At 48.8% G+C, this 24,611-nt stretch overlaps 1 protein-coding gene across 1 annotated transcript in view; it reads right to left on the bottom strand.

Annotated features, from left to right (window-relative positions):
• Positions 1-6,193: 6,193 nt before the first annotated feature.
• SPTLC2 (serine palmitoyltransferase long chain base subunit 2) overlaps positions 6,194-24,611 on the bottom strand; it is a 60,773-nt gene continuing 42,355 nt past the window's right edge. Inside the window, exons 3-12 of the mRNA XM_063948208.1 lie at positions 22,557-22,711; positions 20,215-20,363; positions 19,905-20,029; positions 19,722-19,815; positions 19,388-19,493; positions 19,040-19,259; positions 18,645-18,771; positions 9,540-9,675; positions 8,147-8,276; positions 6,194-7,433 (exon numbers count right to left, since the gene is read on the bottom strand). Of these exons, the coding sequence (XP_063804278.1) occupies positions 7,314-7,433; positions 8,147-8,276; positions 9,540-9,675; positions 18,645-18,771; positions 19,040-19,259; positions 19,388-19,493; positions 19,722-19,815; positions 19,905-20,029; positions 20,215-20,363; positions 22,557-22,711 (1,362 nt within the window). The 3' untranslated portion in view covers positions 6,194-7,313. The remainder of the gene's footprint in view (positions 7,434-8,146; positions 8,277-9,539; positions 9,676-18,644; positions 18,772-19,039; positions 19,260-19,387; positions 19,494-19,721; positions 19,816-19,904; positions 20,030-20,214; positions 20,364-22,556; positions 22,712-24,611) is intronic.

Here is a 24,611-nt window from a genome sequence, read left to right on the forward strand (position 1 = left end):
TAGGCTGTGGCAGGCCTGCCACAGAATGTGCAAGTTGAATTGTGTTACAAATCCAACGAGCAATCGACTGCTTAGAAGCAGGTGCGCCCAACTTGTTGGGTGCATACAATATAAACAGCGAGTCAGATTTTCTGACTCCAGCCGTCCTTGCAATGTATATTTTTAAGGCTCTGACAACGTCCAACAACTTGGAGTCCTCCAAGTCGCTAGTGGCCGCAGGCACCACAATAGGTTGGTTCAGATGAAATGCTGATACCACTTTAGGGAGAAAATGCGGACGAGTCCGCAGTTCTGCCCTATCCGAATGGAAGATTAGATAAGGACTTTTATAAGATAAAGCCGCCAATTCAGATACTCTCCTGGCAGAGGCCAGGGCTAGTAACATAGTCACTTTCAATGTGAGATATTTCAAATCCACCTTTTTCAATGGTTCAAACCAATGGGATTTGAGGAAATCTAAAACTACATTTAGATCCCACGGTGCCACCGGAGGCACCACAGGAGGCTGTATATGCAGTACTCCCTTGACAAAAGTCTGGACCTCAGGGACAGAGGCCAATTCTTTTTGGAAGAATATTGACAGGGCCGAAATTTGAACCTTAATGGATCCCAATTTGAGACCCATAGATAATCCTGATTGCAGGAAATGTAGGAAACGACCCAGTTGGAATTCCTCCGTCGGAACCCTCCGATCCTCGCACCACGCTACATATTTTCGCCAAATGCGGTGATAATGTTTCACGGTGACTTCCTTCCGTGCCTTAATCAAGGTAGGAATGACTTCTTCTGGAATGCCTTTCCCTTTTAGGATCTGGCGTTCAACCGCCATGCCGTCAAACGCAGCCGCGGTAAGTCTTGAAAAAGACAGGGACCCTGCTGTAGCAGGTCCCTTCTCAGAGGTAGAGGCCACGGTTCGTCCGTGAGCATCTCTTGAAGTTCCGGATACCAAGTCCTTCTCGGCCAATCCGGAACCACTAGTATTGTTCTTACTCTTCTTTGCCGTATGATCTTCAATACCTTTGGTATGAGCGGCAGAGGAGGAAACACATACACTGACTGGTACACCCAAGGAGTTACCAGTGCGTCCACAGCTATTGCCTGTGGATCTCTTGACCTGGCGCAATATTTGTCCAGTTTCTTGTTGAGGCGAGACGCCATCATGTCTACAATTGGTCTTTCCCAACGGTCTATTAACATGTTGAAGACTTCTGGATGTAGACCCCACTCTCCCGGATGAAGATCGTGTCTGCTGAGGAAGTCTGCTTCCCAGTTGTCCACGCCCGGGATGAACACTGCTGACAGTGCTATCACGTGATTCTCCGCCCAGCGAAGAATCTTGGCAGCTTCTGCCATTGCACTCCTGCTTCTTGTGCCGCCCTGCCTGTTTACATGGGCGACCGCCGTGATGTTGTCCGACTGAATCAACACCGGCTTTCCTTGCAGGAGAAGTTCCGCCTGGCTTAGAGCATTGTAGATTGCTCTTAGTTCCAGAATGTTTATGTGAAGAGACTTTTCCAGACTCGTCCATACTCCCTGGAAGTTTCTTCCTTGTGTGACTGCTCCCCAGCCTCTCAGGCTGGCGTCCGTGGTCACCAGGATCCAATCCTGAATGCCGAATCTGCGGCCTTCTAATAGGTGAGCCTTCTGCAACCACCACAGAAGTGACACCCTTGTCTTTGGTGACAGGGTTATTCGCAGGTGCATCTGCAGATGCGACCCTGACCATTTGTCCAACAGATCCCTTTGGAATATTCTTGCATGGAATCTGCCGAATGGAATTGCTTCGTAAGAAGCCACCATTTTTCCCAGGACTCTTGTGCATTGATGTACTGACACTTTTCCTGGTTTTAGGAGGTTCCTGACCAGATCGGATAACTCCTTGGCTTTTTCCTCTGGAAGGAAAACCTTTTTCTGAACCGTGTCCAGAATCATTCCTAGGAACAGCAGACGAGTTGTCGGGATTAAATGGGATTTTGGAATATTCAGAATCCACCCGTGTTGTCTTAGCACCTCTTGAGATAGTGCTAAAGCTGTCTCCAGCTGTTCTCTGGACCTTGCCCTTATTAGGAGATCGTCCAAGTATGGGATAACTAATACGCCTTTTCTTCGAAGAAGAATCATCATCTCGGCCATTACCTTGGTAAAGACCCGAGGCGCCGTGGACAATCCGAACGGCAGCGTCTGAAACTGATAGTGACAGTTTTGAACAATGAACCTGAGGTACCCCTGGTGTGCGGGGTAAATCGGAACGTGTAGATACGCATCCTTGATGTCCAAGGATACCATAAAGTCCCCTTCTTCCAGGTTCGCTATCACTGCTCTGAGTGACTCCATCTTGAACTTGAACTTTTTTATGTAGAGGTTCAAGGACTTCAGATTTAGAATAGGCCTTACCGAGCCATCCGGCTTCGGTACCACAAATAGAGTGGAATAATACCCCTTTCCTTGTTGTAATAGGGGTACTTTGACTATCACCTGCTGAGCGTACAGCTTGTGAATGGCTTCCAACACCCTCTCCCTTTCGGAAGAGACGGTTGATAAGGCAGACTTCAGGAAACGATGAGGAGGATCCGTCTCTAATTCCAACCTGTACCCCTGAGATATTATCTGCAGGATCCAGGGGTCTACCTGCGAGTGAGCCCACTGCGCGCTGTAATTTTTGAGACGGCCCCCCACTGTCCCCGAGTCCGCTTGAGAGGCCCCAGCGTCATGCTGAGGTTTTTGCAGGAGCCGGGGAGGGCTTCTGTTCCTGGGAAGGAGCTGCCTGTTGGTGTCTCTTCCCTCTTCCTCTGCCTCGTGGCAGGTACGACAAGCCCTTTGCTCTCTTATTTTTGTAGGAGCGAAAAGGCTGCGGTTGAAAGGTCGGTGCCTTTCTCTGTTGGGGAGTGACTTGAGGTAAAAAAGTGGATTTCCCGGCAGTAGCCGTGGCCACCAAGTCTGATAGACCAACTCCAAATAACTCCTCCCCTTTATACGGCAAAACCTCCATGTGACGTTTTGAATCCGCATCGGCTGTCCACTGTCGTGTCCATAAGGCTCTTCTGGCTGAAATGGACATAGCACTCACCCGAGATGCCAGTGTGCAAATATCCCTCTGTGCATCACGCATATAGATAAATGCATCCTTTATTTGTTCTAACGACAGTAAAACATTGTCCCTATCTAGGGTATCAATATTTTCAATCAGGGATTCTGACCAAACTACTCCAGCACTGCACATCCAGGCAGTTGCTATAGCTGGTCGTAGTATAACACCTGCATGTGTGTATATATTCTTTTGAATAACTTCCATCTTTCTATCTGATGGATCCTTAAGTGCGGCCGTCTCAGGAGAGGGTAACGCCACTTGTTTGGATAAGCGTGTGAGCGCCTTGTCCACCTTAGGGGGTGTTTCCCAGCGCGCCCTAACCTCTGGCGGGAAAGGGTATAATGCCAATAACTTTTTTGAAATTATCAACTTTTTATCAGGAGCAACCCACGCTTCATCACACACGTCATTTAATTCTTCTGATTCAGGAAAAACTGTTTGTAGTTTTTTCACACCATACATAATACCCTGTTTTACGGTATCTGTAGTATCAGCTAAATGTAACGTCTCCTTCATTGCCAAAATCATATAACGTGTGGCCCTACTGGAAAATACGTTTGAATTTCTACCGTCGTCACTGGAATCAGTGCCCGTGTCTGGGTCTGTGTCGACCGACTGAGGCAAAGGGCGTTTTACAGCCCCTGACGGTGTTTGAGGCGCCTGGACAGGCATTAATTGATTGTCCGGCCGCCTCATGTCCTCAACTGACTGTTTAAGGGAAGATAAACCATCACGTAATTCCACAAATAAAGGCATCCATTCTGGTGTCGACCCCCTGGGGGGTGACATCTGCATATTTGGCAATTGCTCCGCCTCCACACCAATATCGTCCTCATACATGTCGACACCACGTACCGACACACACCGCAAACTCACAGGGAATGCTCTAATGAAGACAGGACCCACTAGCCCTTTTGGGGAGACAGAGGGAGAGTCTGCCAGCACACACCACAAAGCGCTATATATACAAGGGATATCCTTATATTAAGTGCTCCCTTATAGCTGCTTTAATATATATATATATAGCCATTAATGTGCCCCCCCTCTCTGTTTTACCCTGTTTCTGTAGTGCAGTGCAGGGGAGAGACCTGGGAGCCGTTCTGACCAGCGGAGCTGTGACAGAAAATGGCGCCGTGTGCTGAGGAGATAGGCCCCGCCCCTTTTTCGGCGGGTTCTTCTCCCGCTATTTTTCCAGTCAGGCAGGGGTTAAATATCTCCATATAGCCCCTATGGGCTATATGTGAGGTATTTTTAGCCTTGTATAAGGTTTATATTTGCCTCTCAGAGCGCCCCCCCCCAGCGCTCTGCACCCTCAGTGACTGCCCAGTGAAGTGTGCTGAGAGGAAAATGGCGCACAGCTGCAGTGCTGTGCGCTACCTTATGAAGACTGAGGAGTCTTCAGCCGCCGGTTTCCGGACCTCTTCACGCTTCAGCATCTGCAAGGGGGTCGGCGGCGCGGCTCCGGGACCGGACTCCACGGCTGGGCCTGTGTTCGATCCCTCTGGAGCTAATGGTGTCCAGTAGCCAAGCAGCAAATCCACTCTGCATGCAGGTGAGTTTACTACTTTCCCCCTAAGTCCCACGTTGCAGTGATCCTGTTGCCAGCAGGACTCACTGTAAAGAAAAAAACCTAAACTAAACTTTCTCTAAGCAGCTCTTTAGGAGAGCCACCTAGATTGCACCCTTCTCGTTCGGGCACAAAATCTAACTGGAGTCTGGAGGAGGGTCATAGGGGGAGGAGCCAGTGCACACCACCTGACCTAGTAAAGCTTTACTTTTTTGTGCCCTGTCTCCTGCGGAGCCGCTATTCCCCATGGTCCTTTCAGGAACCCCAGCATCCACTTAGGACGATAGAGAAATAATAAGAGCAGCATACTTTTATATAAAGCCCTAAGAGGAAAGCTACAGAGCGAGAAGCAGCTCCGAGTAACACTTAGTTGAGTACAGTAACTGCTTATGAGCCAAATGCATGCCTAGTGCCTGTAAATCAGAGGACGTTCCCATACAAGAAGAGGAATATATTCGGATTGACAGCACTAGGAGAAAGATATATTGTCAGTGCTATAAGTACTGTGCAGGAGAGGAGAAGTAGAGGTTATTGCTGGGATGGAGATGGTCTGCTGCCTAATAGTGTATTGGCATTACCCAAATCCCCCCCCCCCCTTCCCCCATGTAACATCACCTGCGTCTACACAAGGGGACACTTTGCTGTAAAGCCTGCAGGAGCTTTTACTTTGTTTTTGGGGAACAATTTGCTATATATAAGTGCAGACTACTATTAGTGCGCAGGTAAAGCTGAGCGTTATGAAGGCGGACACATGAATGTATGACTAAGTGACTGCTTCTATTCACCTATCTTGACCAAGTATGTGGCGATTAGCCGGTGTTCCAGACATTACCTCCTTATCATTTCCTAAAGCAGAGTACACACTAAACTACAGATGGGTCCACAGTTATCTTGCCTAGTTTGCTGCGCCTAGGCACACCATGGTTTATTAACAAACCCTTCATCTATTGTTCTCAGCTGCAATACAATACAGAGAACAATACAGCAGGGGATTAAGACCGACTGCCCAGTCTCAGTTAATCCTATTAAAGGTCAAGATAAACATGGACCCATCTGTATGGGCGGTATTCAATTCTTTTCACCCGCTTCCACACCCGTTCTGTTTCTGCTGATGGGCGTGGTATAATCATTTCAGCCTCGGGGTAGCAAGGGCCCCCAACCCTTTACGCAGCTAAACCGGATTACTTGAGCGCAATACGTGCGATAACGGGGCTCACTTTAGAAAGGAAATTGGGCGTGATATATCATTTGAATACCGCCCGAGTCTCCCCGGTTGACCAATATAACTATATAATCACCCATGCCGTACACACTGAACGATATATCGCACAACAGTATATCGTTCACAGGTGCATTCCCCTGCATTTGGTCATGCCAAGATTGTCCCGTCGGAGGTGCGGGAGCACACGATTTCCGGTACACAGCAGACGACGTGCCTGATATGTCGGCCCCTCCTGCCGGAACGGATGACATATCGCCCAGTGTGTACCCAGCTTACGATAAACATAATACAACCAATAAAAGATGAGGCAGCACAGTGAAAATAAATGTATTTTATTTGTTAGTAGCAGACAACCTCCTCTTCCCACCATAAAGCAGATATGTGATTTGAGAGAGTTAAATATCGGGCAATCTGTACAAATACTGTGAATAAGACTCGTGCGTCTGGATAGTCTGTATTCTTTCGGCTCAGTATATTCCACACTTCATACCAAAAAGAATCACATTTTAAGGCCATTTCAGGAGTGATGCCGGGGGCCCTGTAGCAGACTCAGGGGCCCGGCCCAGCAAGTATTCACAGGAGGAATGTGACGTTAGACATCTCTGGACGATGGGTCCCATCGTTTATGTCCTTGTATAGAAAATAAATCCACCAAATAAGAAGAAATGAGAGCTTTGTTAATGGTGAACCTGTGATATGTTGTAGTCAGAGGGGCACAGTGGAATTTAGTAACAATATAATGGATGGGGAACAAAAATTCTCAGTCTGTAGATCACAAAACCAGTATTTGACCTAAGGACATGACTTCACCAATACCGGACCAGCCCGTCTGATGTCCGCCAGATGTTCTAGAGAGTAAGAAAGACCCCAACACCTGCAGCCCTGTGGCGGAGAGCTTACAGCTGGCGCAGTCACATGAGGAATGAAATACAATGCACCTCAGCCAACCTTGTCCTCCGCTGGCCGCACCAATCAGACCCCAGCATTTGTCGCCTGCTAGCCAGATTTATGGTTCCCAGGCGGAGACATAAAACAATTTATGATAGACTTCTGCTCTGGCACCAGCGGGCAATGATATAAAAGATTTAAAAGACTTATAAATTATGTGACTAGCTGCCCAGAAACATGGTCTCCACCAAAGGAGTCTGAACAGATCCTATTGAGGAGTGTAGGGGGGGCCTCAGATTTGGAAAAGTCTTCACCGGTCCCATCCTGAATAAATAATACATAAAATGAAGGAAAAAAAAAAAAACTATACATAATATTATATATAATGTACATTATATATAATATATATGCCATTATAAAAATAGCACCTTCTCTCCACCATCCCAACAATGAAAATGAGGATTGGGTGAGGAGAGGGGGTAGTATAACACAGCGCCAGCTGATCTCTCATGGCACGGTATGTCCCACGGTTCTGGGCAGGGGTGGCATCAGTCTTCAGTCTCCTCGTACGTCGTCTCATCAAATGGGCGGTCCAGCAGCGGCACAAAATGATGGCGGGAATATTTCAGCTGTAACAGATCTCCGACCTCACTGATCTTACTCAGCGCCTGTTGGGGAAAGCACGGGGTGGTTAGTGCCCACTCAGAGTGGATCCAAGGGAACAGGCATAGGTGGAATAAATGATCCCAGGCTTCAATCAATAGACAAGGTAGTGGGTCAGCAAAAAGCAGAGGGGATATGGGGAAGCAGGAAACCGTGAAGGACGGGATAGCAGAGCAAGCATTGGGGACAGGAGAAAAGCATTATGGGAGAAAAGATATGGAAGGTAGAGGTGCGATGGGTATGGATACTTTACAGTGAGTGTGGGAGAAAAAGGAGGTGGGTGTGGGCGGATATAAAAGAAAAGGAAATAACCAGCTCAGCAGAGAATAAAAGTAAAATTAGCAAATGAATAAAAAAAAAAGAAAAAAAAAAAAGTTTCCCATCATAATGGGAGTATTCTCCCGTACAGGAGTAGCTCTGTTGTGCATCAGTGTATAGGTCCAGAATACCGCAAGGCAGTGGAAATCTGGTTTTCAGCATATGGGGGAGATTTATCAAAGCTTTGAGAGAGTCAATCAGCTCCTAATTGCTATGTTACAGACTGTTTGAAAAATGACACATGCTGATTGGTTTGTAGTTTATCTCTCTCCACTTTATCACTCTGAAATCTGTAATAAATCTCCCCCGTGAGATAAAGAACTTAGTATAGGCAACACCTAACCCTGACCCAGGCACCAGTGGGGCAATAATTAGGATTTACAGCTCCCTCGGCACTCACCTGGTCCAACATTTCCTTAGTGTGTGCAGCAGACACACAAAACCGGGCTCTAGACTCAATGATTGGGGTGGCAGGAAACCCCACCACTACCACCCCGATGTTCCTCTTCAGCATCTCTCGCCCGAAGGCCCTGTGGAGAAGACGGGAGGGGTTACCCTACAGACCAGGGTGGCAGGGCCGGATCTAGGGGGGGGCGAAGAGGGTGACCGCCCCCCCCCCCCCCTAACAGTCATAGCCACGCCCACTTTTGAGCAGGAGAGAGCTCTCCGCGGAGAGCCTGAGGCAGAACTATGTGCTGCAGTTTATACTACAGCAGCACAGAGGAGCCAGGAGAGCAAGGGTTACAGAGCATTTGCCCCTCACTTGCTGGTGTGTGGGTACTAGGGCTGATAAATACAATTACCCCACAGAACAGTCACATGTACATAGAACAACCACAAAGCTCTATCTCAGTCTCACTCAAAAAGTTCAGTCAGAATTGAGAGGAGGAGTTAGGATTGCAGATGGGAGGAGTTGGGACTGTAGAAGGAGGAGTCAAGATTAAACAGTAAACCGCCCCCCCTAAAGAAAAGTCTAGATCCGTCCCTGCAGGGTGGTGTAGGAGCATCACATGCATTCTGTCCGGCAGCTCAGAACCAGACTGGAGTCGGATAAACATTGTTCCGGTAGCCGGGGGCTTATCGTGTCATGTAAGAACTATGCGTACACCTGGCTCAGGGCACACGTCTATCATTTCCCAGTAATTACAGAGGACCAGCCACCGTGTTACTCATACGTGTTCCCCTCCCCCAGGCATCTTCTTTCCTCTATATCCTTTCACAGCAGTTACCGATCTCATGGCCTCTTGTGAGCTGCTCGTTGCTGTACATTATAGCGGAGCATCCACAAAGCCACGGTGACGCAAGCGCCAGTGAATGCCAATATTACTGCACCTGGCAGCTGATGATGCAAGTGGAGTAGTGGGTATTAAGTGTCCTCTTATATCTACCCCAATTACCACCATTGTCAGGGCAATTCCATCAGTTAATATCGCAGCACAGAATCCCAGTAGACACGGCACATGGGTCACATCCACCTGCACCAGTCTAACAGGTAAGACCGCGAGAAGGATTAAAGTGTCCGTGCTACCGCTACACTCCGGAACCAGCAAGACCAGTTATTTCATTCTGAGGCCAAGATTTATCAAGCCTTGGAGAGTGATAAATTGAACGGTGATAAAGTAACAGTCAATCAGCTCCTAGCTGCCATGTTACAGGCTGGGTTTGAAAAAATGACAGTTGGGAGCCGATTGGATAGTACTTTATCACCACTCTCCAAGGCTTGATAAATCTGGGCCTAAATCCTTTTTGGTCTCATACTCTCCCTGTACTAATCGGCACAGCCAGTTACTCACCCAATCTTTGCCGGCATGTAGAGCATCAATGGAACCACGGGAGAGTCGCTATTTCCGTATATGATGAATCCCATCTCTGTAAGCCGACGTCTGAAATAGCGGGTATTCTCGGCCAGCTGCTCCACGCGCTCCCGTCCTGCGAAAGAAGTAAGAGGTAGAAAGTCAATGTATAAGTCACAGCCATCAATCTGCACCATGGAGAACTTTACTAGTTTGTTCTAGAGGGAAAGTCTATGACTTTGCTGCCTAAACTTCTGTTGTGTTTTGTTTCTACTAATATTCTAATGGTGACACAATCTAAGTGAAGGAATGGACCATAGTACACGTAGAGACTTCAGTGGCCACGGGAAAGGATTTAACGGAGCGGTCTCAGGCCAAATGTGGATTCAGAGCCAGGTAAGAGTTGGAAACAGATTCTTGAACTTACAGATAGCACAGACAAGCTAAACTTTCCCACCAGACTTCCAGCGAGGAATTGGTAATCCAATTAGTGAGATCACAGGTCACTCGCATCTGCGTCACCGCGCCACCCCTACAGGAAGGACAAGCCGCGTGTAGAGATGACCTCGTGTGGCACCTCACAGCGGGCACAGGCAGACTTCTGTACAGGGCTTAGTAGGACAATGGAGTTTGCAGCCATTTACCAACCAAGCAGACCAGGAATTCCACCTGCGACCCACCGAACCTGCAGACTACATGTAGACGGCTGGACACACGGGCTCAGCCAATACGGCTGCTGGAGCCTCGTTTTCAATCGTATAAAGGGGACACATTTCACATCAATGCCTGTTCCCCAAAGTACATAATCAATATAGAGAGGAGAGAGGCAGCAGCTCGGAGTTACCGAGGGGGGTATATACCTCCACATAATCTAATGCACCCCCCCATTATACTGATCCACTGATCCTACATACAGCCAGTCCGGATACCGCTAGCTGCCTGCAAGGCACGTGCCCCTCCATTATTCTGCCATCATATTATAATGTAATAATGTAGTGACAGCCGGTTACCAGGAACGACCTTCCGCATTACTGTAACTGAGCGGATTGTGCAACTGACACAAGTCTGGTGCGATAGTGAACCTGTCACATCACACCGAGCAGGAATAAGGAACACTTCTACAAATGTCTGTACATTTCTCTCATTCAGTGCAACTGGTTGCTACAAGGGACACTATCTTTTTCCATTGCATAATTTCTCAATAACCGAATGGACACACAGGATGAGAGGGATTAGAGCGACGTCAAGTCTCTCTCCATGTTTATGTGATCAGAGGAACCGCTGTATAACGCCATAAGCTGCGACCTGCAAACAACTGCAGCAGCCGCCCGCCCGGTATCCCACTGGCTCTGGAGGAACACAGGAGGGGGGGCTGAATCCTCACAGGCGTCAGAGCACCACTAATTCCAGACTTCACAGGACACGGAACAGAAAAGGTTAATGCAGATTACACATCCGCTGCCAGCGAGAGGAAATGTCACTCTCTCAGCTCTCTCTTAAAGGAGCCCAAGGATCCAGTAACCTCGCATCACTTCCATCCCAATATACCCAAATGAGATCAGCAGTATCGTTTCAGGGCTTATTACCTGTGCACGTCTGAAAACACCCAGCACAATGCACAAACCATGGACTGGATATTCATCAAAGCATTTACATTCCCAACCTCCAGAGTCCTCGTTTCTGTGATTCCCTACACTCGCCTCGCTGCTGAGTGACCGGATGTCCGATTCCTAAATCACCCTCTAGACCAGTGGTCCTCAGGTACCCCCAACAGTTCCTGTTTTCCAGGTCATCTAGCAGTTGAACAGGTGTATTCATTACTCGCTGACACATCATCAAAGACCCACAGGTGGAGCAAATTATTTCACTTGCAATCCTGTGAGACCTGGAAAACATGAACTGTTGGGGGTACTTGAGGTTCCGAAGTAGAGAACCACTGCTCTAGAGCAGGGATGGGGAACAGTCGGCCCTCCAGCTGTTGTTGAACTACACATACCAGCATGCCCTGCTACAGTTTTGCTATTTGTCCATACTAAAACTGTTGCAGGGCATGCTGGGATGTGTAGTTCAACAACAGCTGGAGGACCGCAGGTTCCTCACCCCTGCTCTTGAGGGAATCTCTATTATATCGGATACATCATCCTCCTTCTATATAGCGCATTTCTATTAAACGCCTGTTTCCCTATAGAGTAAGACTGCGAGCAGGGCCCTCTCACCTCTATGTCGGCCATTACCCAGTCTCATTTCCGTGCAATGGATTATGCCGACGCTATATGAATAAGTCAGTAAATCATACATATTACCACGTAGCTAGGGCTGAGCTTGGCTAGATTTACTAGACCCGATGTTCTCCCCAATAGCACTATATGCTATGATAAGCCACAAGCGCCTCGAGGAAACATAGAACACCTGCAGGAGATGAGAGAGAGGGACAGTGCGCTCTTTGTGAGGATAGAGAGCTGCCGCAAGAGACACCCAGGTCCTCCTGCTTCCCGTCAGTCTCGTGGGGTCACACCGTCTCTCTCCTGCCAAAACCGCTTCTCTTTTCCTGGCCCCTCACAATCTGGAACCAATTTTTTTTTTCTATCCTGTGATCTTGCAGGACTGTAATTGCATGAAGAGGCCCCATCCGTCTGCCCTGTGGCAATTATCAGAGGATGTAAAGAGGGGGGGGCAGGGATAATTTCTCCCATCAGAGAGCACCCCCTCCTGTCACTACACAATGACTGGCGCGTCCAGAGGGGCCAGTTGCCAGCCTTTGGCATGACGGGCTGTGCGTCCCTCGATAGCAGCTCCGGCATGAGGGAAACTTCTCTAGCAGCTCTCCTATAGCTTTCCTCTGCCTCTATAAAACAGTTCCACATCCTGCTGTAATAATGATTAACAGATTTAAGACAGAAAGGGCCTCATTCTAAACAGAGCAGAACTTCATCAGGACAATTCTGGAACTATAGCGCACATGAAAGCATTCACATATACAGCCCGTGTACAGTAAGTTGCAGCGTACTCTTGAGAAGTGTTTCTATGAGGCCTATACAACATCAGGAAAGGAGTGTCAGCCTCTCCGTCTCATATCACTGCAGCAAAGGATCCCATTCGTGTCTAAGCTCCTGTCCATTTGGGACAAGGAAAGGGTTAAACGCCTCTAAGTGACCCAGGCTCTTGATGTGGGACAAGCGGTGGCCTCCTCCTCCCTCCTCCTCATGCAGATGCTGCTGAGCGGCCCCTCTAAGTATCCACTTTCCCCTTTGATCCTGGACAATGTTTAGAATCCCCGGCTGAGCAGAGTCCGCTCTCTGGGGAGTGTTTATCTATGGAGTGTAAATCATTCAGCCTTAGACTAGGCCCTGTGATATCAGGTATCTAGTATAGAAGGACTCACTGAACAATAACACCACCACTAGCTGCCCTGGACTCGAGGCTTTGGAGCATGCTATGTACGCAATGAGATAGGCTTGTCCGAAATTCATAAAAGGTCGACAAGCAGGAGATCGGCACCAGTATACACTGACTCAGTGATTGACACCAGTATACCGACGCAGGTAAAATGCAGCTAAAAGCATTTGAGCAGTGCTGGCAGTATACCTAGGTCTTGCTCAGGGTTGGACTGGCCCACAGGGGTACAGAGGAAACCACCGGTGGGCCCACCCGATCCTCTAGGGATCAGGTTCCAAGCTGTGCTGTTACTAATCTAGTACAGTATCTTGCATGCACTACAGTATTTACTGTATATACTTATCTAGGGGACCAACACATGCAAAATGGTTAGGCAAACCAATGTGGTGGCTGGGCACACCCCCTCTAGAGACTGGCCACACCCCTAAACATGGCCCCCTACCACTGAATTCCCCCGGTGGGCCCTACATGCCCCAGTCCGACACTGGTCTTGCTGGTAAAAGGAGCATGGCTGCAGTTATTCTGGAGACACTAGTAAAATGCTTTAACCTGCACATTAACCGTGTCTGTACACTGGTGCCACATTATGAATGTGGATACCGGCATACCCAATGAGGTACTGAAGAGCGTCATTCTAGTACGTGTTAACCCGTCAGGGAACGCAGACACGGACAAAAAGATAACGCACGTCGGAAGCTCCGTGTGTACGGGATTATGAGCTCACACTATACTACACTACCACAGAACAAATGCAGTGTGTATGACCTCTTATAAATCATTTACCCATGCATGCAATTATATATCCTGCTCATGCCCAGTGTATTAGGATCAGGAGGAAACAATCTGGACTGTTAGAAAGTACAGACCCCACTAAAGAAGTGTCAGATCCCCAGAAGTGAAATGTTCGGGGTATATAAAAGCATCCAGCCCCCCTGAGGATAGACCATTAGCTACTTTTATTGGTTCACACCTCCGGGAGGCCTAGAATGTTCCTGGCAGGGGAACATTTGCTGGCCTTGTGTACGCAAAAAATCATTTTTGCAGAATACGAATATGGAGATGCCGCTGCGGAGGAGCGCAGAGAAAAAACTGCTCCCCAAATAATATCCAACGCAGGGCCTGCAGTGTGCGTATCGCAGGGCGCAGTCCATACTAATAGCGGGATGCAGCACATTTCTCCAGCCAACATTTATTTATTAACAGTTTCTTTTATAGTGCAGCAAATTCCGTTGCGCTTTACAATTGGACACAATGATAAAACAAAACTGGGTAATAAACAAACAGTCAGAGGTAGGAAGGCCCTGCTAGCAAGCTTATAATCTATAGGGATATTGATACACAAGGAAAGGCACTATTGCATATTTGTCCACTGGATTGCAAAGGTTCTAGGTGGGTTGCATGATATCACATCACAGCAATGATGAACCAGGGTCAGAAAGAAGGGAAAGTGAAGAAAGAGAAAATATGTGGAGGATATGTGCGGACTGTACAGTGGGGATATAATCAGATAGGAAAGCTTATGAAGGCTGAGTGAGCGGTTCTGGAATGTGATAAGCTAGCCTGAAGAGGTGAGTTTTCAGGGAACGTTTAAAAGTTTGGAGACTAGAATCTTCTTGTGCGTGGTAGGGCATTCCACAGAGTGGGTGCAGCCCTAAAGAAAGTCCTGCAATTGTGCATGAGAGCGAGTAATGAGTGTGGATGAGAGACATAGATCTTGTGCAGAGCGGAGAGGTCGGGTAGGGAGATATTTTGGGATGAGTGAAGAGATGTACATTGGTGTAGTATGGTTAATGACCTTGTGTGTGAGTAAAAGTGTTTTACATTGAATACGGTAGAATACAGGTAACCAATGGAGGGACTGACAGAGTGGATCTGCAGACGATGAACGTCTAGCGAGGAAGATTAGCCTCGCAGCTGCATTCAGAATGGATTGTAGTGGGGAGTCTTTTTGGTAAGACCAGTAAGAAGACTATTGGAATAATCAGTGCGGGAGATGATGAGAGCGTGGATTTGAGTTTTAGCAATGACTTGTGTAAGGTATGGTCGTATTATAGATATGTTTTTTAGATGTATGTAACATGATTTTGAGACAGATTGAATGTGGGGAGCAAAGGACAGATCTGAGTCAAGTATGACACATAGGAAGCGAGCTTGTGGGGTAGGGATGATTGTTGATTTCTCAACCGTCCCTTCAGATCAAGAGACAAAGGGTTAATGGCTAACAAGTCCGAGGGCAGGGCAAGGAAATATGCAGGTGGTCACTAAGCAGCACACCTGTACAAATTGTCCTTATCTGCAGAGTACGCAGTCACATGGAGTATGGCGTGCCGCTGGCCCCAGAGCCGCAGAGGCCATGTGGCTGTAATCTGTCCCCACAGCTAGGCAGAAGAGGAACGGTTTTCAGATATAGAGCAGTTAGACGGTAAGCTCTTGGGGCTAGACATGAATGAGACAGACAAACTGCTGCATGGACAGAAACCAGACTCCAGAGACAGGAGCCAGCCTTGAGACAAAAAGCCCTTTGTGACTCCCTCATTATCTGTATACTGTTTGCTCATGTAAGGTGCTAGGTGCACTGTATAAATAAACCCACACATACAATAGTATACAGGAGGGTCGGTTAGATCTTGGCTAGATTTCACGCTCTATCCAGGACTCTCAGAAGTGTAAGTGGATCCTCCCGTAGTTCCCAGAGAGAGATCTGTGTTTGTCCTAATATCAGGAGCTGCTCCCAGTGGGATAGGGGGTCAGCAAAGGCCAATTCTATAAGAGACTGGATGTCTGGCTGAAACCCAACCAAGCCGTACAGAACAGTACAAACGCCATTACAGGCGCTAAACAGAAGCCGGGAGTGTATATACTGGTGCACACACTGCAATATCACTGTGATTGGGGCCCAAGAGCATCACAAAGTCTTATAAATAATGACAGACACAGACAGAGCTCATCCAATATGGCCAGAGTCACATTTATACAAGGGAACAAATCTCTGAGCTTTCAGCAATGTTCATGAATTAGCCCCAGGGTTCTATCATAATAGCGCCACCTAGTGTAACAAAACACCAACACACATAAAAAGCTCTCAGCATCTGCACAGTGCAGGAAGCACGTTATGTATGCTCCAGGGAATCGCATAACAGAGAGCCGGTAACAGAGAGGAGCCAATCACGTGACTAGGAGCAAGTGACATCACAGGAGCCAATCACGTAACCAGGAGCAAGTGGCATCACAGAGAGGAGCCAATCACACAACCAGGAGCAAGTGACGTCACAGAGAGAAGCCAATCACTTAATCAGAGGAGCCAATCACATAACCAGGAGCAAGTGACATCACAGAGAGGAGCCAATAACGTAACCATGAGCAAATTACATCAAAGAGGGGAGCCATTCGCTTAATCAGAGGAGCCAAACATTTAACCAGGAGAATGTGACATCACAGAGAGGAGCCAATCACATAACCAGGAGCAACGGACATAATGGCGAAAGCAGCAAATCACTTTTCCAGGATTCAGGGTGATGAGGCACTGTGGGGGTCATTCCGAGTTGTTCGCTCGCTAGCAGATTTTAGCAGCATTGCACACGCTAGGCCGCCGCCCTCTGGGAGTGTATCTTAGCTTAGCAGAATTGCGAACTAAAGATTAGCAGAATTGCGAATAGAAAATTCTTAGCAGTTTCTGAGTAGCTCGAGACTTACTCCTACACTGCGATCAGCTCAGCCTGTTTCGTTCCTGGTTTGACGTCACAAACACGCCCTGCGTTTGGCCAGCCACTCCCCCGTTTCTCCAGACACTCCTGAGTTTTATCTTGGCACGCCTGCGTTTTTCGGCACACTCCCAGAAAACGGTCAGTTTCTGCCCAGAAACACCCACTTCTTGTCAATCACACTCCGATCACTTAAACGATGGAAATTCTTAGTTCGAACGTGAGTAAATCTACTAAGTTTTGTGCTAAAATACTTAGCGCATGCGCACTGCGTACCATGCGCATTTTCTCCTTAATCACTCCGTTGCGAAAATCGGCAACGAGCGAACAACTCGGAATGACCCCCTGTATCCTAGGAAGCATTACCTCCACCCACAGTATGGCTGCCTCAATAAGTGTAACCATCACATGAATTACTTAACATATAAACAATCCTTTTTGATGGTGACAAAATGCATCCTCGGCGCTCCATCTCTAACCAGCCAAATATCACCAGAAGGCGGCAAAAGGCATTTTCACCCTCTGCTGTACCCTATCTGAACTATGGGCTTCCTTCTCCTGACACTTTCTACGCTGCACTTTGTCATCTAAGCTTAGCAGATAAAATAATAAGTATGGCGATATCGGAGGATGCTCTACACTGTAATCATCAATGGCGCACAATGGCGGAGTGTGTGACCACCCACACACTGCGCAGCAGACAGGAAGTACTACCTTACATATAATCTAATGCCCTGTGAGATGCGGGCTGGGCCCCATTCCGGACGAGTCTACCCGTATTTTTAAAGCCAGTTTGGTTTTGCCTTTTAAAATTATGGTCGATTTAAAAATACGGGCAGAGCTGCTGTAATCGCGCCCATTCCTAACCTCCCAGGCTATTACACAAGGCCCTGGGCCTCTGTACATACACGATCAGCCAGAAGAGGCGGATATCCTGGGAAACCTACATGCAAGACATGTTAAATCAAAAGGGTACATTTTATTAGGTGGGAGTTTGTTTTTAGAACTGGTGATGTTGCCCTTAGCAACCAATCGGATTCTATCTATTATCTTCTAGAAGCAGCTAGATAAATGTTAAGTAGAATCTGATTGGTTGCTATAGGCAACAGCAACTGTTAAAAAAAAAAAAAAAACTCCCACCTTAATAAATTTAGCCCAAAGTGTCAGTTCCTGCTGAAATCCATCCTACAGGGGGACCGGTTACCTACACAGTTACCGCATGGTCACTGGCAGATGGCCCGGCTTCTGCTGCTGAATATTATACGTGCATAGAAAATGACATTATTTTATTCATGTTTCATTTCTTACACACATTTATGCTGACATTGTTCTGATGCCTATAGACCCTAATGATTAATGATGAATCACCGAATTTATTATTTGCAGCTAAACATCAGACGGGACACTGTGACCCATCCCTACGCTGGGAGACATTATACTGACCCACTGATTACATGCAGTGGGTACAGTATATATATATATGTGTATGTTACAGAGACACCAGACCCCTCATACAGAGAGATTCTGCACTCCTGTACACACACAAACACACGTATAAATATCACTGCCCCCTGTGCCAGACAGGTCCCGTAACATGACTCAACACCGCCGCCTAGTGGCCACATAGGAAGTGCAGGTGCTGTGATAATTCCTTCTGTTGTATATGACAAATGTAAAAATGGATCAGCAAATAAGGGAGAAACGCATCAGTTTATATTTGCATTACAGCTATTGCAAATTTTCTAAATTATACACAACATGTATATACACATGTATAACTGTATTCCGTAGCCAACAGTACCCACTTCCCTGGACAGCTACTGGCTTAGACTGTGTCATCATCCTCTGTTTTACCTCTATAGACCGTTCGTAACCTTTAGAGACCAGCTCCACTTAGAGGATTAGGAAAGGTTGGACCCAGTATCACTGGGATTAGTGCCAGTGTGACCCAAGCAGAGGTATAGCCACCGGGTACCACGTGGTACAGAGAGGAGACAGTGCCACTCACCGAGTGTAGTGCCGTCTTCTCCCATAATGCACTTCATAGTAGTGATGATCTGCTCCGCCACAGGAGGAGACATGGAGGTAGCGTAGGCGGTACTGTGAGAGTGCTTGCGCAGGTAATCAATGAGGATCTGGCAAAGATAAATGAGCAGGGTGTAATCTGGAAGTAACAGCTGCTGTTCCATTTACCCCCCCCCTCCCCATCCCATTTACATAACATCACTGCTTTGGGATGTGTTATTTAGAACCCGGTAACACTGGGAGATGCAGACTCGTGTTTCATACAGGTCTTTCTACAAAGAACTTTACATATTACATGGTATACATCTACCTGCTCCCCAATACACACTATGGGTAACCCATGCCGTCTGTTGCCGATGGGGTGACCCAGGGACTCACCTTACTGCCACCAATGTAGCCCCCAGCACCACCAAAACTCTTGGTGAAGGTTCCCATCATGATGTCCACATCTCGGGAGTCCAGACCAAAATAGTCGACCACCCCTCGCCCATTGGGTCCCAAAGCACCTATACTGTGAGCCTCATCCAAATACAGATATGCCTTGTACTTCTTCTTCAGGGAAATGACCTCAGGCAGACGCACAATGGAACCCTCCATGCTGCAATCAGGAGGAGGCGATCAGGTTTCATCCCACACACTCTCCACCTGTACCAGCCTCGCACCTCACACCCACACTGTCCCACCAACTCTCTGTAGACCACAGGGCTCCAGCCCCCTTCTGCTCACCTGTAAATCCCTTCCACCAGGATAATTATTTTCTTCCACGGCCTGTGCGTACGGGGCTGCCCATGTACAATGGCATCTCTCAACAACTTCTCCAGGCTCTGCATATCTGCCGGAGGGAAAGAAGGGCGAGAGGCCTTTAAATACACTTGTTTGAGTTGTACCTGCCCCCCCCCCCCTTTTGTTTCCTGGCGTAAGCACCGGGCGGTGGAGAGACTGAACATTTTGGCCCACGAGGGAAAAATGTCACCACAACACTGCTGCTAGTCTCCGTGCTCCAAGACCCATATAAAACTCCACCGATTCTAACAAAGCCAATATTGTCTGATACACTTACTATTGTGCTTGAAGATGCGAATAGTGGCCCCCGACAGACGGGCTCCCAGCACCAGACTAGCATGGTTCAACTCATCGCTTAGGATCAGACAGCCCTAGTAGAAAGAAAAACAAAGAAAGAAGAAGAATGACGCTACGGAACTGCTTGCCCCAAAGCCACGGTGACCTCTCCCGCCGTGCGCACCTTTCCGGCCAGTGCTGGGATGTTCATCGAATTTGTTGCAAAGCCCATTCCATAAATCATGGCTGCTTCCACGCCAAGGAACCGTGCGACCAGACATTCAAGTTCCTCATGTATATCCAGATTGCCTGGGCAAAAAAATAAAATACAGCAACGTGACAAGGTGTGTAAACGTGGGCCCCCTGACCCTAGAGAGAGAGAGAGTCAGACAGCGGCGGGCGTATACGTCATGAGACACAGCTTATATACACACACAGGGATAAGAAGAAATAGGAACAGATTACACAGGATCACTAAGACTGATTCAACTTACCCATTTCCTGCCGCGTGCTGCACACCCCTCCGCCATACTGACGCAGAACATTTGCTGAGGCGTCATTGAAGAAGCCGCTATTCCGGGCGAAGCCGAGGTAGTTATAGGAACCCATGTTGATCACACCTTTAATAATCCGGCCAGTGAACCTGCATAAAACACATTTTGTGGACAGTGGTTTGTTGGACTTCCTGTATTGTTACGTAATAGATTAATGTGATCCTCAGTGATATAATAGTTAAGTCTTATTTCTGCATTAAGATCTATGATAAAAGAAAATGAAAACATCTGTTAGACAATGCAATCACAAGCGTGCCACCTAATGGACAACACAGGATCTGTATGAGAGGCACAGGAGGCACCCCCCTCACCCTTTTTCCGAGAGCCTCCAGTCCATTAAGTTACAGCTGCGGAGCGGTAAGAAGGTCAGAGAGGGAGGGTAAGGAGTCTGAGTGAGGGAACGGGGCTCCTGGGGGCACCATGAGATATAGGAGGGGATGGAGCTGCTGACTAATCGGCAGTCCTCTATCAATTTTTTAATACATTTTTATACAGGTCTGGCATCTTTGTACCTAATTCAAAGAACAATTATGTTTAAAAAAAATAAATTATCCAGGATTGATATTATTTTCACACATGCGCTGTTGGGGAGATCGGGAAGAGTCGCGGAATAAGCAGTTGGAGAAACAGAGAAAGGTCGCGCATGCCCAGTTTTGGAGATAGGGAATGGTTGCAGAATTAGCAGTTGGGGAATTTGGGAATGGTCGCGGAAATCTGAGGAAACAGGCAGGGCCCCCAGCCGTCCAGGTGAAACAGGCAGGGCCCCCAGCCGTCCAGGTGAAACAGGCAGGGCCCCCAGCCGTCCAGGTGAAACAGGCAGGGCCCCCAGCCGTCCAGGTGAAACAGGCAGGGCCCCCAGCCGTCCAGGTGAAACAGGCAGGGCCCCCAGCCGTCCAGGTGAAACAGGCAGGGCCCCCAGCCGTCCAGGTGAAACAGGCAGGGCCCCCAGCCGTCCAGGTGAAACAGGCAGGGCCCCCAGCCGTCCAGGTGAAACAGGCAGGGCCCCCAGCCGTCCAGGTGAAACAGGCAGGGCCCCCAGCCGTCCAGGTGAAACAGGCAGGGCCCCCAGCCGTCCAGGTGAAACAGGCAGGGCCCCCAGCCGTCCAGGTGAAACAGGCAGGGCCCCCAGCCGTCCAGGTGAAACAGGCAGGGCCCCCAGCCGTCCAGGTGAAACAGGCAGGGCCCCCAGCCGTCCAGGTGAAACAGGCAGGGCCCCCAGCCGTCCAGGTGAAACAGGCAGGGCCCCCAGCCGTCCAGGTGAAACAGGCAGGGCCCCCAGCCGTCCAGGTGAAACAGGCAGGGCCCCCAGCCGTACAGATGAAACAGGCAGGGCCCCCAGCCGTACAGATGAAACAGGCAGGGCCCCCAGCCGTACAGATGAAACAGACAGGGCCCCCAGCCGTACAGATGAAACAGGCAGGGCCCCCCAGCCTCCCACCTGGTGGACGCAGGGGTGTATCATGAAGCACAGGTACCCAGGGCAAGCCCACACTATGACACCCCCACAGTACGGACATACGCCTCATTGCAGGGTTATAGACACCCTTTTAAAGGGAGAAAATGACCACATGATAATAAGAACAGATTGCACTTTAAAGTTTTTCTGTGAGATCTTATTATATCTGATCACAGCCACCAGCCATAGGGAGGGGTAATAGCACATTTGGAAAATAAGAGGAGACAGCAGGTTCATAGAAGGGGAGGGGTCAGAGGCACACAGGTTGAGGCATAGGGGAGACACAGAGGCACACTTGGCAAGACACAAGTACTGAGGCATGGGGAGGCGTGCAGAGGCACAAGTGCTGAGGCATAGGAGGGGCGCGTGCAGAGGCGCAAATGCTGAGCCATGGGTGGGAGCGCACAGGTGCAAATGCAGAGGCATGGGGGGGCGCACAGGCCCAAATGCAGAGGCATGGGGGGCACACAGAGGCCCAAATGCAGAGGCATGGGGGGGGGGGGGGGGGCGCACAGGCCCAAATGCAGAGGCATGGGGGGGCACACAGAGGCCCAAATGCAGAGGCATGGGGGGCACACAGAGGCCCAAATGCAGAGGCATGGGGGGCACACAGAGGCCCAAATGCAGAGGAATGGGGGGCACACAGAGGCCCAAATGCAGAGGCATGGGGGGCACACAGAGGCACACGGGGACATAGGCACATATAGAAGATAAATGACTGAGCTAAGCAGCGCGCAGCCTCTGCTATGTGACAATGCTGAATAGCGCCTTTGGGATTTGTTATAAGCTTTCAGGATATTTGGACTTTGCAGGAAATTGTTCATACTTGAAGGTCCAATTGTAATCATCAGAGAATCTCTCTAGAACGTCCACTCGCTCCCCGGGGACACTGCACACCGGCCTGTTCCAATTATCCCTGATCCTCATGTACAGATTCCGTGTGTAAAAGTTCTCAAAGTCTTGGTATAGTGGCACAAAGTCCTGAAATGCAAAGACAGAACATAAGTGACCCTGAGCTGGAGAGCGGGGCGCAGAGAAACACAGCCCACGTCTGCACAGCACAGAGCACGGGTACAGGGTGTGTGGGGGCGCGCCAAGCTTCCTGTACCTACTTCTCACGCCCAAAGTACCCGAGGCATTGTTACAGGGCAGCGCAATGAGGTGTGTATGGAGGGCACTGACCTATTCCTCCCTTTACCAAGCAGCACACCCTCCTCCCCTGGCTACGGCATTCTGATAAAGGCCCATACACACTTGACGATAAAATGAACAACGTCGTTCATTTCAGCCCTCATCAACGACGTCGCTCATTATATCGTCAAGTGTGTATGCATCCGACGACCACCGATGCGCGGCCCCGCGGGACGTTAACGACCCTCGCTTATCTGTGGAGCATGTATGCTCAATTTCCACTATGGTCGTTACCAACCAGAGACGTCGTTGAATGTGTATGGTGTGAAAGACCAACGACCACGACCAACGACCAAGCCACTGTTCACCAGCCCTGTTCCCAGCTCATTATTTTAATAAACTGTTCAGCTTGGATGCTTCAACGATGAATGGTCTATGGTCTTTGGTCTTTCGTCTTTGGTCGTTGGTAGTGTGTATGCTCATGTCGTTTGCTCAGCTGTTCAAGGGAAGTCGTTAACGATGGTCGTTAACGATGTGTGCATCGTCAACGATGGTCGTTAACGATGTGTGCATCGTCAAGTGTGTATGGGCCTTAAGAGTCCCAGGAATTGGGGAGGCTGGTTTCATTCTGATGACCAGTTTGTCATTTTACTCGTGTCCACAGAGGCTCCTCAGAACCAGGGCTGGAGAAATTCCAGTTGCAGACTAGTGGATGGATCACAGCCTCTTACACTTTATGTAAGGCTCCCTGTAGCTCCAGGCCCCAGTGCAGAGCAGGTGCAATATTATGGCCCTCATTCAGGAAGGATTGCATTTGCAAAGCTGCTCGCAGCAGGATGCAATGCAATCCTTATCAACGCAAACGCAGGAGGAGGTGCATAGCCCCTGCTTCCCGCATTTGCGAAAGCAATACTACGATTGATGTGATCGCAATCCGGGATGAACATCGGTTGCGATACTCATCTGTGACGGCAGGCTGAGTAAAGCTAGTTACACACCTATACAATCGACACCCTGCTTATAACGCACCTGCAATAGTCGGGACTGGAAGATCGCATCCGGGTGGTCATTCCGAGTTGTTCGCTAGCTGCATTCGTTCGCTGTGTAGCGATGAGGCAAAAAGAGGCACTTCTGCGTATGCGGCGCAATGTACTATTACATCGACCAATATAGTTTCACACAAGGTCTAGCGAAGCTTTTCAGTCGCACGGCTGGCCGCAGAGTGATTGACAGGTAGTGGGCGTGCCAGGAAAAACGCAGGCGTAGCTGGGCGAACGCAGGGCATGTTTGTGACGTCAAAACAGGAACTGAACAGTCTGAAGTCATCGCAAGCGCTGAGTAGGTTTTGAACCGCTCTGCGATTCTTTCGTTCGCACGTCTGCTAAGCTAACATACACTCCCAGTGGGAGGCGGCATAGCGTTTGCACGGCTGCTAAAAACTGCTAGCGAGTGAACAACTCGGAAAGACCACCCTTATGTGCAGCACATGCGACCTCCCAATCCTCAAAGTGGAATCGTGGCCCCCACCTCATAGGAGGTCACAGCTGGATACACACACAGCCCGACTGATTGGGAGTGTTCTACCCGATAAACCGAGATCGAACAAGTGTGTATCCAGCTTCAGTCTAACCTTTCTCGTGCTTGCTGTCGCAGGGCAGCTTCCGATGCCAACTGGCCACTCCTGGAAAACAGAGGCGACACGCCCCCATTTCCGGCAGCAACAGCAAGCCCCTGCCCCTCCACCCCCGAA

Source organism: Pseudophryne corroboree, chromosome 12 (genome assembly GCF_028390025.1).
Source record: "Pseudophryne corroboree isolate aPseCor3 chromosome 12, aPseCor3.hap2, whole genome shotgun sequence".
NCBI classification, from domain to species: Eukaryota; Metazoa; Chordata; class Amphibia; order Anura; family Myobatrachidae; genus Pseudophryne; species Pseudophryne corroboree.